We start from the raw sequence: 19,182 nt of genomic DNA, 5'->3' as shown, positions 1-19,182 counted from the left end.
CACCCAGAGTCCTCGATTTTGTCAAGAAAAAATTTACTGGCACGGACGAAAACTTGTGCACCAAGTGGACACAGGTGCAATCTTCTTATAAGAGGAAAGGTAAGCGATGGCTATGCCTGAAGGTGTTAGGCTACCAAATGCCGAACCTTTACATCATCCGAACTGGTAACTTTTTTTGCAAGTCTAGGCTGACAATTGCCATCATAATTAAAATCATCCACTTGTGGGCGTTCGAGCGAGCAACACAGAAAGACCTCCAGCACGAATGCGGAATACGATCTACACACACACACGATTAATAAAACAACGGTCTGAGGAAACAACAACAATATCTGTTTTAATATGAAAAAAAAAACCAAAAAACTATCCCACCCAGTTTTGTTTCAACTTTTCTAGTTCTCAGGTTTTCCTTGAAAAAAAATTAAAAATAACACCCAAAAAAACAAAAATAAAAAAATTGTTTTAAATTTTTCTTGAAAAAAAAAAATTACAAAAAAAATTCCTTGAATATATTTATTTGACTTACCTCTAAAACTTTTCTCAAACAAAATTTTTTTAACATTATTTATTTCAAAATATATGTATATATATAGCAAAAAAAAAAAATTAAAAAAATTGTTATAACATTTTTCTTTACAGTTAATAAAACTTAAAATTTAAGGTAAGTTTTCTTTTCTTGTCATGCTTTCATCAGCGACGCTCGGCTTAATTTCCTCGGCGACGCTCGGCTTACTTCGGCAGTTGACGTCATGTTTCGGAAAAAGCCGGACGGACTCTGAGTTATGTCTGGATCACTCTCTGCATGAATACCTAAAATATTTTATGTACCAAAAACAGTTTTTTCATGAAACTATTTTAGTTAAAACAATGTTGTAATAAAAATAATTTATTTACAGAAAGGAACTCATTTTCGTTTCGCTAATAATGTGTTGCTAACTTCGAAGTTTTATAACATATGCATCTGGCCTTTTGTTTACAAGTTATAGCAATTAGTAATAGCAATAATATTTTAATGAACGAAGACATCAGCATCTCTCTCTCTCTCTCTCTCTCTCTCTCTCTCTCTCTCTCTCTCTCTCTCTCAATAAACAAATGTAAAGAAAAATAAACAATAAAAAAAACAAATAACTGCTCAATTTTTTGTCCCCACCGGCTGAGAGATGTATGTTATAGTCTTTTTTATTACGTAATAGCTTAAAATCAATTATTTCTTAACAACTTTTGTAAGATAAACCCTAAATTTTATAGAATTAAAAACAAATATATCTGTGAGAACATGCTAATCCAATAATCTAATAATAAAGAATATAAAAATAGACATGATCAAGCGGGGAATGCAGTACACTGGCGATTATGCAGACGATTGCATCTTGAATACCCGACAAACAAACAAACCAGTAGCAGTACTGGAAAATAAAAGTCACAAGATCCCATGGGACATGCATATACAAACAGATAAACCCATTCAAGCAAGAAGACCAGATATCATAATAGTTAACAAGAAGGAAAAGTCCTGGCTGATTGTAGATCTTGCTATTCTAGCAGACCACAGAGTAAAGATCAAGGAGACGGAGAAACAGAGCAAATACACAAAACTGGCCAGAGAGCTCAAAGGGATATGGAAGATGAAGAAAGTAAAGATAACACCACTAATAGTAGGAGCACTAGGAACAATGCCGAAAAACTTTTAAAAAGAATGGGGGAGATTAGAATCAGAGGGATGGCTAAGAAGATAAAATGGATAACAATAATGAAAACGGCTGAAATATTAAGGAAACCCTTTGAATGCGGAGACTAAGACGCATGATCCACAGGCGCTAGCTGAACATATAGAAACTCCCAGAGAGATAAAACACAAAAGAACATCACATGGAATCATTAAAACTCAAACTGCAGAAGTGTAAGCTATCCCCCCCCCCCATTTTTTCTTCGTGTCACCGTAAACTAGTGGCATGCCAAATAAGTGAGGGTCAAGAAGGATGGAACGACCAAAGAGAGAAAACACTAGCCAGACCTTCACTGAATAAGTGAAAATAAGATTGGAACTCTTTCCGCTTAACTGCTTTCCAGCTGACTACAATATGGTTGTCTTCAAGTCCAACGTAAACAAGTTCTTGATGAGCCGTTCCCTTTAGTAATCCAATTTTCCAAATTTCTATTGCTAACGATTACTATGATATTGTTTTATTGACTATTGAACACTCATTAACCCTTATCCTCGAGGGGCCTCCAGGCCTTGATAAGTGGTGACTCATTTGTAAAAATAAACCCAAAAAACTTGAGGAGGCTTGTTGCCATTCGAATTTCAGTGAAGACCAATGGTTGTTGCTAACTAGAAATCAATGGTTAGCGGCTGTTGCAATAATGCAAATTCATCTGCAAAGGTTATTGAAAGAGGTTGATATTCTTTGTGTTCTCAGCTAGACTATGGCTACCACTTGCTTTCAAATACGTGAACAATAAGGGTGACTCATAAATATGACATCTGTGAACGCGTCAGAGTTTTGAAAACCATGTTAAAACCTAGAGCTGAGGTGGAACGTGTCAACCCAGCTCTAAACTCAAACTAGAAAGTGACCAGGCCTCGATTTTGAATCTTGCATCACACATGCAACTTACTAGTCTGTACTGAGATCAGCAAAGCTGATCACCAGTATATATAAATACTGGGCAGACGGACGAAATTTCAAAGAAAGATGGAAAGCATTTCTCCTGTAAGTAATGGTTAAATAGCATTGTAAGGATAGGAGCAAGTTCCAGCAGTAGATTCTTAAGGACAATGACCGGAATGTTGTCAAGACTAGTTGTCTTGCTGCCGTCAAGGTTTCTCATATGTTTAGTAACATCCCGGATATATATGTCTGTAAGATTTAAAAAAAAAAAAAAGAAAGAAAAAAGAAGACGAATTCAGATTGTTTCCTCTCTTTGTATCCATGTGGCCAGCTCTGAAAACTTAACCTTTAAATTTTTTATTTATTTATTTTTTTCTTTTTTATGATGTCATTAATTATTAAGACTAGAGTGCCACACGAGGTTAATGACTTATGATGATGGTTTCTGATATAGACATTAGATTTGAACAGAGGCAGTTATTATTTTGTAACTTGTTTTGCTTACGTACTCTATGACTTTTATTTGTTTGCTTTTTTACTAATCGTTGTAATGAATAGGAATACGCCCGGGAATATGATTGACTGTTATAAGCCATAAATACGTACGAAAATAATAACTTTGATTTATTGTCTGGTTTGATTATTTCATTAAAAAAAAAAAAACACCAATCAATTCACTCACATTTAATAGTTTTTCATAATTCCTAGATATGTTACTAATTTCGACAATCATTTTTCATAATTTTAGCCCACATTATCGCAATATTAAAATGGTTTTCTAAATAATAACTTTATTATTTCAGCACAGCCCGTATTCTGTATGTCAGTTTCTTATTTAATAAATTGTTAGGTGAAAATACAAAATAGTTTTAAAAACCTCTCTTCCCCAATATTAAGATTTGCTGTCTAAATAATGTTAATATTTCAGTACGGTCCTTATTTTGTATATCAGTTTTTTTATTTATAAATTTATTAGTATTAAGAATGGCTTTCTAAAAATAACAGCACGGTCCGTATCCTGTGTGCCATTTTTCAATTTTTAAATTGTTAGATGAAAGTACAGAATAGTTAAAAACATACGCTCCCCATATTAAGAATGGCTTTCTGAATAATAACGCTATTATTTCAGCATGGTCTGTATTCCGAATGTCAGGTACCCCCTCTTTTAGAAATATATATGAGATGAAGTAAGTATGAAATCGTGAATTGCTTCAACCATTTCCAGGACTGATTCCATATTACCCCATCGCTTAAAAATAGATATGAAATAAAGAAAATTTGAGATCGTAAACTGCTTCAGCCATTTCCGGGACTGACTCTATATCACCCACCCCCCTCTCTTAAAAATAAATATGGAATAAAGGAATATTGAGATCCCAAACAGCCTCAGCCATTTAAGGGGCTGATTCCATACTCTCCCTGTCTCTTATAAATATAAGTAAAACTAGCTGTACCCTGCCACGCGTTGCAGTGGCTCAATTTGGTGTAATGGAAAAATGTAATAAAAAGAGAAAATGCATGTTTCTTATATTCTTAGTACAGCAATCCACTCCAAAAAGTGAAAAAGAAGGCGAAAATGAAAAAAAATGGTACTCTTGCAGAATTTGATCTGGATCCTCGGGAGTTTCTGTGAATCATTCATGGTTTGGACTCGACCAACAATCAGTGGATGAAGCCGAACGTAGCAAAAATGTTGAAATGCTAAATGTTTTTTTATTGTTGTTGTTTTCTGTATACAAAAATGTGAGTTAGTAATTAATATTTGGGTGATGGGGGGGTTACTATACACAGATTCGAAAAAGTTGTCCAAAAACAAATAAATGAAAGCAAAGGTAAGGTAAGTTACGTTTCTACCTCACTGGATAATTGTTTAGTGTTTTTATGTAATGTAAAATTTTTAATCGGCTCAAAAAACAGAAATGGTTGTGGACTCTGTTGAATACGTTAAGTTTTGGAAAGTAAGTTGAAAACTAAAAACTATACAAAACAGTGTTTAAAACCCACCGAATATACGTTACCATAACATAGGCTGGCATAATCGGTGGGTTTCTGACAGTATTTTGTATAGTTTTTTTAGTTTTAACTCACTTTCTCTAACTTAAAGTAATCAACAGTGTCCACCACCTTTTGTAGCTTTCAAATACACCGATAAACACTGTTTTTCAAGCCGACTAAACGTTACATTAAATGAAAAGGGTTTATATTACTAAACACTGATATAAAGAAGTTGTCAAAAAATAAATATATAACAAATAAATGTTATCAAAGGCAAGAAAACTAAATGTTCTACCTAACTGGATAAGATTTTAGTGTTTTTATGTAATGTATAATCGGTTCCAAAACATTCAATGTTTATCGGTATATCTGAAAAATACAAATGGCGACAGACTGAATCGAACACGTTAAGTTTGGGGAAATTTTGGGAAAATGAGTTTAAACTAAAAAACTATACAAAATACTGTTAGGAACTCACTCAATATATGTTACCATGACGTAGGCTGGCATATAATCGGTGGTTTTAAACTTTTGCTTGATACAGGTGACAACTTAAGAGTCCCTTTTAGTGATTACCTGGTATGAGGATATTTGTACAACTAAACGGCAAATCTGCTCCAAAAAATCCGGTATTATTTTACTTTAAGGCCCGTTTCACGTTCGTATATAACGAAATATTTTATTGTAGATTTCGGTGTGCTAAAAACGAATCTGCAAAAATAAAGTTTTCATGATATTCATGAAATTACTTTTTCGAAAAGTAGGTGATCACTTTTCAATGTAAATTTAACTTAGAATGAGCACCCACTTTCTAGCCACCTGAGAGAGGGGCATTTTTCTGTGTGTTTCTTGGCTAAAAAGTTTTTGGTTTGATTTCTTTTGCATGGTAATAACTCCTGAACTCTGGGACTATTTTCCATTTCACAGCCATAGCCTTCATTTACGCTCTGCATAAGCATAAACGAAAGCTGTTTAGCCAATAAACATGGGGAAAAAATCCCCCCTCTCTCAGGTGGCTAGAAGTAGGTGCTCATTTTAAGTTAAATTTACATGGAAAAGTGATCGCCCACTTTTCGAAAAAGTAATTTTTTCATATCATAAAAACTATTTTTTTGCGACGGAAACTGTTTGCAGATTCGTTTTTAGCACACCGAAATCTACAAAAAATTTTGTTATATACGAACGTGAGACGCACGGCCCTTAATGGAAAATTATATAAAAATCAGGGGGAAAATAGTTTTCAATAGAAACAGCAAATGAATTCGATAGAAAAAAATGGATGCTATTTTTTTTTTATTTTTCTGTGTGTTTCTTGGCTAAAAAGTTTTTTGTCTGATTTCTTTTGCATGGTAATAACCCCTGAACTCTGGGACTATTTTCCATTTCACAGACGTAGCCTTTGTTTATGCTACGCGTGAACATAAACGAAAACTGTTAAATATGCACTCGCGTACCAAACTGCCTTGTCAAAAAACCTTTAAGCCAATAAACACGAAAATAAATGCCCCTTCCTGCACTCGCGTACCAAACTGCCTTGTCAAAAAAACCTTTAAGCCAATAAACACGGAAATAAATGCCCCTTCCTCAGGTGGCCAGAAAGTGGGTGTTCATTTTAAGTTAAATTTACATGGAAAAATGATCACCTACTTTTCGAAAAAAATTTCTTCATATCATGAAAACTATTTTGGTACTCCTTAGGCGTTGAGTTCCATGGCGACCCGCAGAATTATTTAATGATCGTTCTCTTAGCCACCCCCCTAGTCAAGGCTAACGCATGCACACGTAGCATTTTCTATTTATTTACTTGCGTGTTATACACCCATCACCCCCATGCAAACTTCTATACTGATAGGTTTTTTTAAATTTTTTCACTGGATTATTATTGATTAAACACTAACCAGATTATGAAAAAAAATTGAAAAAAAAATCATTTCAACATTTGAAAGAGGTACTCACTTTTTAGTTGCCACATTCTGGTAAATTAATCACCCATTTTTTTTTTTTTTCTAAATACGGAAGTGTCTTCGGGAGATATAAAATGGTTGCATGTTGACGAAGCAATGTATCGGGAGGCGTACGGGATGGAAAATTATTGGTAAATTTTTAGATTAGGTCCACCTCCTCAATTTTTTTTTAAATGACGACTTGTAATGGTTTTCAACTATGCTGAATACGAAAATTGCATTGAAATTTTGCAGAAATAAGTAGTTATCAAGATATAAAATGTTGTATTATGCCTTGTAATCTTTGGCGGCCATCTTTTTTTACGCACGTGCATTTGTTTATGGCGCGTACACGCGTAAAAAGATGGCCGCCAAAGAATACAATGCATAATACAACTTTTTATATCTTGATAACTACTTATTTCCGCAAAATTTCAATGCGATTTCCGTATGCAGCATACTCGAAAACCTATAAATGTCGCCACTTAAAGGAAAATTGTGGAGGTGGACCTAATCTAAAAAAAATACCAAATTATTAAACATTTCTCCAGCATGTTAGTGAAATTTATAATACTTTAAAAAATTTAAAAAAAAACAAGCAAAAGTTTTGAAAAAAAAACAAAAAAGACTCACCTTTCATAAAAGCAGATAAATTATTGTAAAGAAACACCAACAAACTCACCTTTCATAAAAACAAAAAAAAAAACACCCACAAACTGACTTTTAACTAAATAAGTAAAAAAAAAAAAAATTAAAAAAACTCGAAACTTTATTTTTTTAAAAACAATAAAAAAGTCATGTTCAATCTATTTTTTTTTCTTTGAGAAACAAATATATTTCTGACTTACAAATGCGGTAGAGGAGGTTCATATTATTTTTACTTTCTACAGTTTTGATATACCGCGTTTTTATTGGTTACAAAATGGGTGACTGATTTATCAGAATGTTGTAACTGAAAAGTGAGCACCACTTTCAAATGTCGAAATGATTTCTTTTTTTAATTTTTTTTTTTTTAATAATCTGTTTAATTAGTGTCCAATCAATAATAATCCAGCGAAAAAAAAATTCCAAAAACCTATAAGTATAGAAATTATGCATGGGGGTGATGGTTGTACAACTACGCCACTTACGTTGCCTTTCGCACTTTTACAAACATTATTTGCGTTAACTTTTTTCGTAAATAGTTAAAAAAAAAAGTAACTAAACCATTTATTGATAATTTGTCACGTGTACAAACATTTATTTATTTATTTATGTAGGCTTAACTATTTTCATGAATAAGAAAAGTTTTACTCTATAAGAATAATAAAAGGAAAAAGTTACTAAACATTTATAAAAGGAAAAAACATTTCTCACATACTTTTTTTCATGAAGGCCAGAGGAATAGTTGGCCGAAAAGTCGTGAAACAACAACTAATAAAGATGAGAATAATAGTCCGCAATAAATAAAAATGGTGCTAATGCAGAGAGTGATCCGCACTATTTTTTAAATCGTATTTCCACGTTTAAATAAAGTTTTACGATGTGTTTTTTTTTATTCAATTGTAAGACTAAAGTACAGAATAGGTACAAAACACCCTCCCCTCCCCATGTTAAGAATGGCTTTTTAAATAATAACGTTATTATTTCAGCATGGATCACTCTCTGCATGAGTATCATAAAAATTAATACAAATAATATTTATCTCAATAAGTGAAAGGCTCATTTCTACCGGAAATGAAATGGAGGACAATCTCGCAGTTACGAAAAATATTTTTATTTAATTTAATATTTTTATAATTCGCAATGTTAAATTATTTTAATAACATGCAAACATTCCTTGACTTTAAAAATAGATTTTGTGACAATTTCAATTAAATTGGTAATGTAGAAATAGGGTTCTATCGACTTTGAACGAACCAAGAATTACATTTTTATATATATAGATAAAGTAATTTTGAGATCATAAAATGCTTCAGCCGCTTCCGGACTTGACTCCATATCCCCACTCCCCCTTCCTTAAAATATATATAAAATAAAGTATTTTTGAGATCATAAACAGCTTCAGCCATTTCCGGGATTACCTCCATACCCCCCCCCCATTCTTAAAATATATTCTGTGTCGATTATGTTGTATTTTTGCTTTTTGTTTTTTTAAGGAGAAGATAATGCCAGGTAGGAAATTATATTATGCTTACTTGGCTTTTTTGCTAAGGTCAAAGTGTAGTATTTGTTATGGTGCAGCATTTCAGCGACCTCCTATCTCCCCCCCCCCACCTTATTTGTTTCTAAGGAGGAGATAATGCCTGGTGAAAACAACTTGGTTGCTTGGTCTTCATGACTGAGACAATTTTTAACTTCTTAGGAGAAAGTAAAGAATAGTAAAAATCATACCTTACCCTACCCATATTAAGAATGGCTTTCTAAATAATAACGCTATTATTTCAGCCCGGTTTGTATTTCAGTTTCTTATTTAATAAATTGTTAGGTGAAAGTACAGAATAGTTTTAAAAATACCTTTCCCTCCCCATATTAAAAATGTCTTTCTAAATGTTATTATTTCAGCACAAATGCAAAAAAAAAAAGAAAAAAAAGAGAGTTGGTGTTATCAGCTAGAATTTAAATCCAGACATCTAGCGTTCCAGCCTAATGTTGTGTTCTCTGTTATGTGTGCGCATGCGTATGACCACAAAAAATGTCTGCTCGGTGTTAATGTACATTTTACATGTAAACTTGCCGATATTTGTACGCGTTATTAATGCATGTAAACAAAAATATTATTTGTTATAAACCATCCTTGGTTAATGAATATTATTTTCTGAAAATTTCAATGTTATGTGACCACAAGTTTAAGAGTTTACCTGTTAGATATTTACACGCACACACATACGTCTACTGTTTTATTTATATAGAAGAGGAGAGAAGATGAGGATGGTTTATGACACATGTTTATTGACATTGAATTTGAAGACGACCATATTGCGGTTTGCAGGGAAGCAATTGTGTAATTAGTATATCATCTTCACAAGTTTTGCTTTATTAAGTTGGGTTGAGTCGTTCGTTGATGCTGAGATCCTGTTGTCTGCTTCCATAATTAGCATGCCTTGGATGGAGTTTCTTTTCTTTCATTTCACTTTTTTGGGGGTTGCTTTTATTCTTAACTTCCTTTCTTTACTTGCTTCAAAAACAATAATTAGATTAATTAGGTAGTTTGATTAAATGATAGACAAAACAGATTGGGGATGTGACGAACGACGTCACGTTTTTCAAGCTGAGAGAAACAGTTTTCTTTTTAAATCAGTGGAAGTCGTGCAAATGAGACACTACCAATAATGTAGAAATAATCTAAGCAGAATGATACCCCAGTGTCTCTGTCCGTGTGTGTCATTCATTCCAGTAAGTTAGGAAGTAAGTTACGTAAATAATTAGCTAAGGGAAGATAAATCTCTCTCCTGAGTCAATTATCCCCAAATAAAACCTTGTAGAAAACTCTAGTCGAATCCTATCCTTTGTTTTCTTTACGAAAAAAAAAAAAGCTTAGTTTTATAGTAACCAGAAGACGAAACAGTGACAATGAAAAGAAATGGCGGCATCTGACAAGCACACATATATCACTCAAACTTTCAAAAGACAACTCTAATTTCTTTAATTGCAGATTTCCCAACTATCAGTTGTAAATGCAAAAAAAAAAAAAAAATAATAATCTTTGGAATAACCCACATATTTCTATGATAAAAATATTTTGTATAATAAAAATATATTGTATATATATTTTTCTGTGATTTATTTTAATTTAAAGTTTGTCGCCGCTAAAAAAAACACCCTATATATATATATATATATATATATATATATATATATATATATATATATATATATATATATATATTGTAAGTTATAGTAAGTTATAAAATATATATGGCAATTAAGCTACACTGAATATTCTGCATTTCATCCACTCTAGGACTCTTAAGGCTTATTTAATTACATTATGTATTTTCCATATATTTTATATATATATATATATATATATATATATATATATATATATATATATATATATATTTCTCTTCCTTTTTTAATTTTATTTACTTTCTTTCTTTATTTTTTTACTTATGTAGTTCTTTCTTTTCCTCTTTCTATTTTATACTTTGTCCTTTTCTTTCTTACATATTTGCTTATCTCATCTTTCATTCTTTCCTTCTACCTTCATTCGTTGCACCTTTCTTTTGTATTGTCTCTTTCTTTTCTGTTTCTTTTATTTGCTTCTTTTTCTTTCTTTCTTTTTTATTGGCTTCTTTCTTTTCTGTATTTTTTTTTTTATTTTCATATATTATTCTTAAACTTTTTGACTTTATCCTATTTTCCTTCAAAAAAAAAAAAAATTATTCTTTCACAGATTAACGTCATCATTCATATCTACACTAGAGGGGGCGGAAGTGTCTTAAAATAAACGTGCTTATATTTTTTTATTACTAAATCCTGCATACTATGACTAGGTCAGATATAAGACTATCCCCGGGGCGAGGGGAGGGGGTGTTAAAACTGAATTTAAAAAAAGGAGTGAATTCTAATAATCCACATAGAAAGAAAATGAAGCTGGGATGCTAGCACCTATCCCTAATCAATTCTTTCTTTCTTTTTTTAATATTTCCTTTGACATCATTAAGTACCTAAAATGGAGTGGTCGGAGCAAATGGTAATTTTGTTTTTATTCTTAGAACTACTGCTACTTTGACTATTACCAAAACAAAGAGTGTATGACATAAACAGGAAGTTTATAGATATTTATGCATATATATATATATATATATATATATATATATATATATATATATATATATATATATATATATATATATATATATATGCGTGCGCGACGTGGTACACATCATTTGTTACCAAGAAGCGGTACCAGATCTTCAAAACGCTCCTCTGAAATGTAAGTAATCCTTTTTATATAAAATGTATATATGTATTTGATAGTACACACACTGTCAAAATCAATGGGAAAAATATTCCCCACCAGTGTTTACTATTTATCTATAGACTAGCAAGCTTCCCAACATTGCCCGGTCGTAAAATACGCTTAAATATGATATTTAGATTAATGCAGATTTCGTATTTATTATTATATTATATTGGACCCAATATATAGTAATTTCAAAAGTTAAAAAAAAAAAGAATGACTCGTGCAGTGCACCATTACCAAGAATCGAAACCAAAACGTTTAGCTTTCGATTTACTTTTTCCTTTGATGTTAATGCCTAAGCTGTGAAGACATGTTTGCTGCAATGCGAAAAATTAAAACATGAACCAATAACTATTACGTTATGCATGCATATTCGTAAAGCCGGCGTTCAACTTTCACCTAACAAATTCTATTTTTTTTGATTTTCACACTTTTGCACAGATTTTCCCCGGTTAAAACCCAAATATAAAGTTTTGCATGTGTTCGAATACCCTATATATTAAGTTTCATTATAGACCCAAAACTGACAGGAGTTTGGTATACGCGTACATAAATATATATAGAAATAGGTTTGTGTTTACTATAACCTTTTTATGCAAATATTACGCAAGAATGAATCATATAGAATATCTGCATGAATATAATTACACGTAATAGTTAATTAAAGATGATCATCCCATAAGAAAACAGAAGCAACTAATAGGGAATTAATTAAAATGAATGTTTAAAAGAATATGCAAATTAGCTAGATCTTTTGCCGATTAATACAATTCCACGACCCATATATAACAAAGTTGTATTTTGGTTTGAAATAAAAAAAAAAAGGCCCCACATTAAAAACGACCTTGTGTCACATTTTGCTTTTGTGGGAAAGCAAATAAATACTAATAGAAAATAAAAGGGTTTAAATATGAATATCAATACACAATTACCCAGATTTATAGGAGTATAGATGTATTACTAAAACATTCATATAAAATCATACACTTATATCAGTAATTCCATTACACACACATATATATACACTATTATTTCAAAGTCATTTTGTGTGTGTGTGTGTGTGTGTGTGTGTGTGTGTGTGTTTGTGTGTGTGTGCGTGTTTGTGTGTGTGCGTGTGTTCCTTCCTCATAGGTTATGAAACGGCTGAGCCTATCTTTTGCAAATTTCACACAAAGGTAATTTATATGACTGGCAGTGTTCTTAGATATGTTTTGTACAGAAATTCCGATACACTGACCAAGGAAAATAATAAAATCCTAGCAAATTATTTCTTCTTAAAAAGAAACAGATTTATTGTCATTAAGAGAAAGGTCTGTAAAACTTTCAACCAGATTGGGCCCAGTAGTTTCTCACCGCCAACTTAACTGACTCATTAACCTTTATCCTCGAGTGGCTTTAGGCCTTATTAAGTGATGACACCCTAGTAAAACAAAAATGATATTGGTTATTTGGATGCTAGTAAAAGATAAATTTTATATATATACACACACACATATATATATATATATATATATATATATATATATATATATATATATATGTGTGTGTGTGTCCGTCCGTCTGTCTCCATATTTTCAAACTCTATCTCCTCCGAAACTAAAAGTCACAGAGCGGCGCTAAGGGTCTCAAATGACTGGAATTTTTATGGGCCGTTCTTTTATCGGTCTTTAGCCGGTTAAAATAGTTTTTAAGGGGCCAAGATTGATGAAAATTGAAAAAAAATGGTTATACATTTTATACATTCATCTTAATTTATTTTTAACTAGCGAGGGGTAGGGGGCCGCCCAGCTTTGCCCGGGCGTAAAATACGCTTAAATACGATATTTTAATTTGTCCAGATTTAGTATATATTATTAGAGAGTCGTGATTTCAAAAGTAAAAATAAAGTATTTTTTGGTCCCATCAGTTAGAATCGAAACTAAAATTGTAGCATTTAAAGCTGTTGACGTTACCACTGTACCAACGTGACACGCATATAAACTGATGAAACATTAAAAATTTAAAATAAACTAAGATGAATGTACAAAATGTATAACGATTTTTTCGATTCTGACCGATTTTTGACCCCTTAAAAACTATTTTAACCGGTTAAAGAGCCATAAAAGAATGGTCAGTAAAAAAAATCCAATCATTTGAGGTCCCTAGCACCGCTCCGCGACTTTTAGTTTCAGAGGAGATAGAGTTTAAAAATATGCAGACAGACAGACAGAGGCATAGGCTTTTATATCTTAGATTTATAAGTTTTAATCAGTTCATATGCATGTCATGTTGGTACAGTGGTAACGTCACCAGCTTTGAATGTTACAGTTTTGCTTTCGCTTTCGATTCTAGCTGATGGCACCCACATACTTTTTTTTATTTTGGTAATGAAGACTTAATAATAATATATAAGAAATAAGGGGGCTGATTTGCCCGGTCGTAAAATACGCTTAAATATGATATTTTATATTTAAGCGTATTTTACGACCGGGCAAATCAGCCCCCTCCACCCCATTACTAGTAAATAATAAAATAATGCAACAATTTGTCTGATTTTAGTTTTGTTTGTAATTTTAATAATTAAATACGTTTTATGTTTGAGTTTGGACATTTTTTGTGTGTGAATAAAAACTCTCAAATGAAGTATAATCGGTATAAAATTTTATTTAGATTTACCGAAGAATTTGGCAAAAAAAAGCATTTGTTTTTGCTTAAACAAGTTATTCAAACATATCTATTACGAGTCTTTTTTATCTTGTTAAAAACGAGCAAAAATCATAACCCATTGTCTTAGAGTGAGCGCTTTATGCCCAACTTCTAGAACAAATGTTCTATTGCGGCGACTAATCCATATTAATCCCTAACTTTTCATAGAATGAATACTATAATATTTAGTTCGCTACACCGTATTATTACAAAGATGCATACAAAATTTTAGCCAAATCGGTCCAGTAGTTACTTCTAGAGTAAATATGCTTTGTGGTGACTAATCTCTTAACTGTGCCTCGAACGAATACCATAATACCCAGTTCATTGCACCTTATTATAACAAAAGTTCCTGCAAAAATTCAACCATAAGTAGTTTTCAAGAAAGCTTCTAGAGTCAATATGGTATTGTGGAAACTTAACCGTGTCCTGAACAGATACCTTAATACTTAGTTTGTTGCGACATATCATAACAAAGGTTCATACAAAATTTCAGCCAGATCGACTCAGTAGTTCCCGAGAAAAAGTGTAACAGACAGACAAACAGACGGACAGACCAGCATACTAAGAAAAATAAAACAAAGATGACATTTACCATGTGATTTACAATAAAAATAAAATGAAAAAGATATGGTATATAATGTTGATTTTGCCAGGAATTCCTTGATTTATTTTACGAGTTACGCAAGTTTGAGAAACGTTGAGAAACACTGCAGTAGGTTTAATTCGAACAGAAAACATGAACGATCTGAATAATTCTTGAATCATGTAATCAAACCAAAAAGCTTTTCACATTCGTATCATTTTCTTGAATGAGACTGATAGATTTTTCTGCATATTTAATAGTTCTTTTTTATGAATAAAGTGTAGTATCTGTTCTGATGTCGCAGTTAGATTTTTCAAAAATCATTCTAGACTGAGGCAAATTTTATTTTTATTGTAATTCAGAGTATCTGTTTTTTTTGGGGGGGTGGCTGATTTCCTTTACATTCAAAACTGATCTTTTCTCTAACTGTCTTTGTACGGATGTAAGTAAATAGTAATTGGCCCCGTCTTGAAAGACAATGGGTACTTTGATTGGTTTGGTTTGGTTGCTTCGTTTTACGGCATATCAACCCTTTTGGGGTTAATGCCGATTCCAGTAATTTTGGAAAAAGGGTTTTATGCTTCCAGTTGTTTATATTTTCAAATATTTATTCACGGTGTTTCGTTTGGTTGCTTTGTAAAGAGAAAAGGGGGAAAAAGAAAAGGGGGAAGGTGAAATGTTTTTGGTTTTGGTTTTCACAACATAATTATGTTTTGCAAAATGGAATACAAAAACAAAACCAAAAAAAAAGCATCAATGTTAAGTCATTTTATCTCAGAAAGCCCATATCCAGACAGCCTGATCTAGTAGCACCAGGGATATCCTCTGAAACAGTGACTATAATATGGATCTCATTGTGAAGCAAAGGTTTTGCAATATTCAACCGCATCTCTTTTGAATCTGTATCGGTTAAATCCTGCGACAGTGTGAAATTCAGGACGTCCATATATAAATATTAGGATAAGCAAACATAGGACTGAGGTTTTCTTCCTCCTAGATTAATTACCCTACCAAGGTTTGTGAGTCTAGTCTACTCTATTTCGCCCGTAGCCAGGAGTCGAGATATGGATTCATACCTTTTACAAAGTTATTAGAAAAAATGAAATCACAGCTTGTAGGTGGAAACTAATTTCTGCCAGATCTTACAAGCTAATTTTCCCCAGAAATCAAAACGATCCGTGTTCTCTCCTGCTCATGAAATTGCGTAATTTTTTTTTTTTTTTGTATTGCCATTTGTAACCTTCAAAATCTCGTGAGCGATGTGAAGAACGCTCTAGGTCACGTGGGTGACGTCACAACTGTAACGCCGGTTAAGCTGGTACAATTTGCTCATTTAACTGTTAAACTTAGTTATAAAAAACATTTTTTTTTTTTAACAACATTTTTATATACTAATAAATCACAATTTGTGAAGGTCTGGGAGACACCAAAGGATAAATATTAATAAGATTGTCAGTTGAACGATGAACAACACTATGAGAGGATTCGAAACGATCGGTGAAATGGATAGAATTTGATTACTTAAGATAATTCAACAAGTATTAGTTAACACTAGACTGAAAAATGACGATGTTGTAGTCAGCTGGGAAGCAACCCCACAGTAGTATGTTCCAATTTCTAATTCTAAAACATACACAGGATAATTTATTATTGTTTATTTAAACTAAATGTAATTGTTTATCTGATAGCGAAAACAGATAGAGTAATGCTGGACAAAGGTTTATCAATGACGTAAAGCTAATTTTTCTTGTTAGGGCATTAAAAAAATATTTCTATTTTACTAATATTTTACGCCAGAATAAGTATTTAATACATAATATTTAAGCAAAGAACATGATTCAGGGATAAAAACAAAAAGAACATGCTAATCAGAATCAAATATCAATCTGACAAATGCTATAGTATTTAGGTTTAATGTTGAAAATCTGACTGACTTAATTTTATATATTAGATAAATAAATTGTAGTCGGTATATGAATGGCGTGGAGGTCATTTAGTATTGAATATTATGGGTCTGGGTGGAGGAGTACCTTTATAGGAAACAGCACATGTTCATGTAAACTTTTTTTTTTTTTTTAAATCTATTTAATAAAAGTGAATATATATGTGTTCAACCCAATTTGCAGCATGAAGAAGAGGAGGGTGTGAAAAAGAACGAATAAGGTGAAAAAAAGGTAGGAGGCAGAGTAGTGGTGACTGCTACTGCTTCTTTCAAAGCTTGATACCGGTCAAGAATTCAGAATTCAGTGTTTAAATTGTTAGGGTCGTCTGCTGCTGATTGTAGGCTTGCTATTTTTCACAATTTAATTATCATCACTACTTAAAATACGAGCTTGAAATAGTATTAATAAACAAATTAATATTTTATTTGGACTTGAAAACTTGAGAATATACTCGGTTCAAGTTTAATGTAAACAAGTATCCGTTGCGCTATCTTCTTGGATAATAATCTCCTCTTAAGCAATCTTATGTCCATTTCACCCATTTTTCAAATCCTCTTATGCAGCGTTCATCATCCAACAGAATCTCTTTAATTCTTGTTGGGGGTGGCACCCCTACAGATTCTGACGATTGACTATTTCTGATCTCAATTCTGGTAATCAGTTTCTGCTTATTGAACAGTTTGGACCTGAGACCTGGGACTTAGGGGTGGTAACCTTACTTTGTCCTTCCAGTTGAGCGGAGTCCCACTCAACCAATATTCGTTTCTATATTTTCTGTTAATATATATATTTCATTACACTGTTTCCAAAGCTTTTCGTTCTTTTTTCAACATTTAAACCACAACAATTCTTGAGTGCAATTCTGGACTTCATAAATGGTAATCCATTAATGAAAACAATGAAAAAAAAAAATATTTCTTTGATGCAGAACTTCTGAAATATAAATGTTTTGTTTTTTTTTTTCTATTGCAGCCGAAATCGTCTGTTTCCATTCACTTTGTCGGCCATGACACCTTATCGGAGCCCGTTACTATTGCTGTTCTTTCTTCTCTCGGTTCACCTTTATACAACAACGGCGAAATGCTTCCGTGATCAACGTGTTAACTGTGTGATCGACTGCCTCTCCTGCAGTATGATTGGAGAAGAGAGGTGTCTAGTTGGAGCTACCCTCCCGACTGGAATAGAAGATTGCAGCGATCGATGTAAAATCCCTATGGAAGAATTGCCAGAGAAAAATTGGTGGCTGGTTGTGTACGGTATTGGACATTGCCGTGCTCGGAGTCTGGCAACCCCAAAAACTATCTACAAGTGCTTATATGAGTATTATAGAATAAAACGTCCCAATTCATATAAGACATTTATCAATGAAAACTGTCATTAGTCAAATACAAAGACGTTACATTTTTATGTTTTAATTCTGTAAACAATACTCACAGGCTCCAAAACTATTGAACATATTGAAGGACACTTGGAATATGAAACATTGTTTTACTATTGTTACTATTATTACCTGTAATACTACGTGTGATAATAGACACTTAGAATCTCTCAAAGAATTGAACAGAATTATACTAAATTTAGCATGAAGTACCATAAGGATGCAGAATGGATCATAGGGATTCAAAACCAATGTTAATACTAATAATAAATACTTAAAGGATCCAAAAGTATTGGTTATATTTGTACCAAAATTGGCATGAAGAGCCTTTGGAATACAGAATATAATAAACTGAAGAATACTCATTAAGATGTTTAAATAAAATCATTTAGAAGTGTTCCCTGACGCAACACATTCTTTCTGAACAATTTGTAATAAAAAATTTCTGAACAATTTGTAATAAAAAAGTATCTTAATTGCAAAGTTATTTTAATGTTTTTTTTTTCAATTCCTATTTAATAGCTCTTTGTAATATTTCTTTAATAAACTTTATTTAAATATCTGTCTAATTAATTGGTTAAAAACCTGTTTAATTATATTTTTTAAATATCTGTTTATATTGCCTTTTTGGAATACCTGTTTAATTAATTTTTTTTTAAACTGAATCAACTTTTTAAATACCTGCTTAATTCCATTTTTCAATACCTGTTTAATTATTTTAAATACATGTTAAATTATTTTAATGCTTATTTTAATAACATTTTTAGGACATGTTTAATGAACATTTTTAACTGCTTGTTTATTTACTTTTTCAATTACATTTTTAATCGATATTTAATGAACTTTAAACAACAATTTGATGAACTGCAATTTCAATGCACGAAAACTTGCCTCATCTACTTTAGTATGTCACTGAATTACTGTTAGATTATGCCAGGGCGACACTGGATTATCATGCTGATAGTCGATTTAAGAAAATCGACTATTATTATTAAAAGTTAAATGTTAGATGAAGAACATTATTATTTGTCGGTCTACAGAATTAGTTTGTGTACAAACACAAATATGTTTATAAGTTTTTGGAATTTA

The 19,182-nt window shown here is 32.0% G+C and overlaps 1 protein-coding gene across 1 annotated transcript; it reads left to right on the top strand.

Moving 5' to 3' along the window:
• The first annotated feature begins 11,333 nt into the window (after positions 1–11,333).
• Positions 11,334–18,576, top strand: LOC145243995 (uncharacterized). Its single transcript, XM_080107142.1, has 2 exons — positions 11,334–11,471; positions 17,688–18,576. Exons 1-2 carry the CDS (start codon positions 11,398–11,400, stop codon positions 18,094–18,096), a joined length of 483 nt encoding a protein of 160 aa, XP_079963268.1. The 5' UTR covers positions 11,334–11,397; the 3' UTR covers positions 18,097–18,576.
• The last annotated feature ends 606 nt before the right edge of the window (positions 18,577–19,182 follow it).

This window comes from Euprymna scolopes, chromosome 22 (genome assembly GCF_053919585.1).
Source record: "Euprymna scolopes isolate OS-2025 chromosome 22, ASM5391958v1, whole genome shotgun sequence".
Classification (NCBI taxonomy): Eukaryota; Metazoa; Mollusca; class Cephalopoda; order Sepiida; family Sepiolidae; genus Euprymna; species Euprymna scolopes.
The sequence above is the reverse complement of the archived record's forward strand: the minus strand, read 5'-3'. Positions and strand labels throughout refer to the sequence as shown.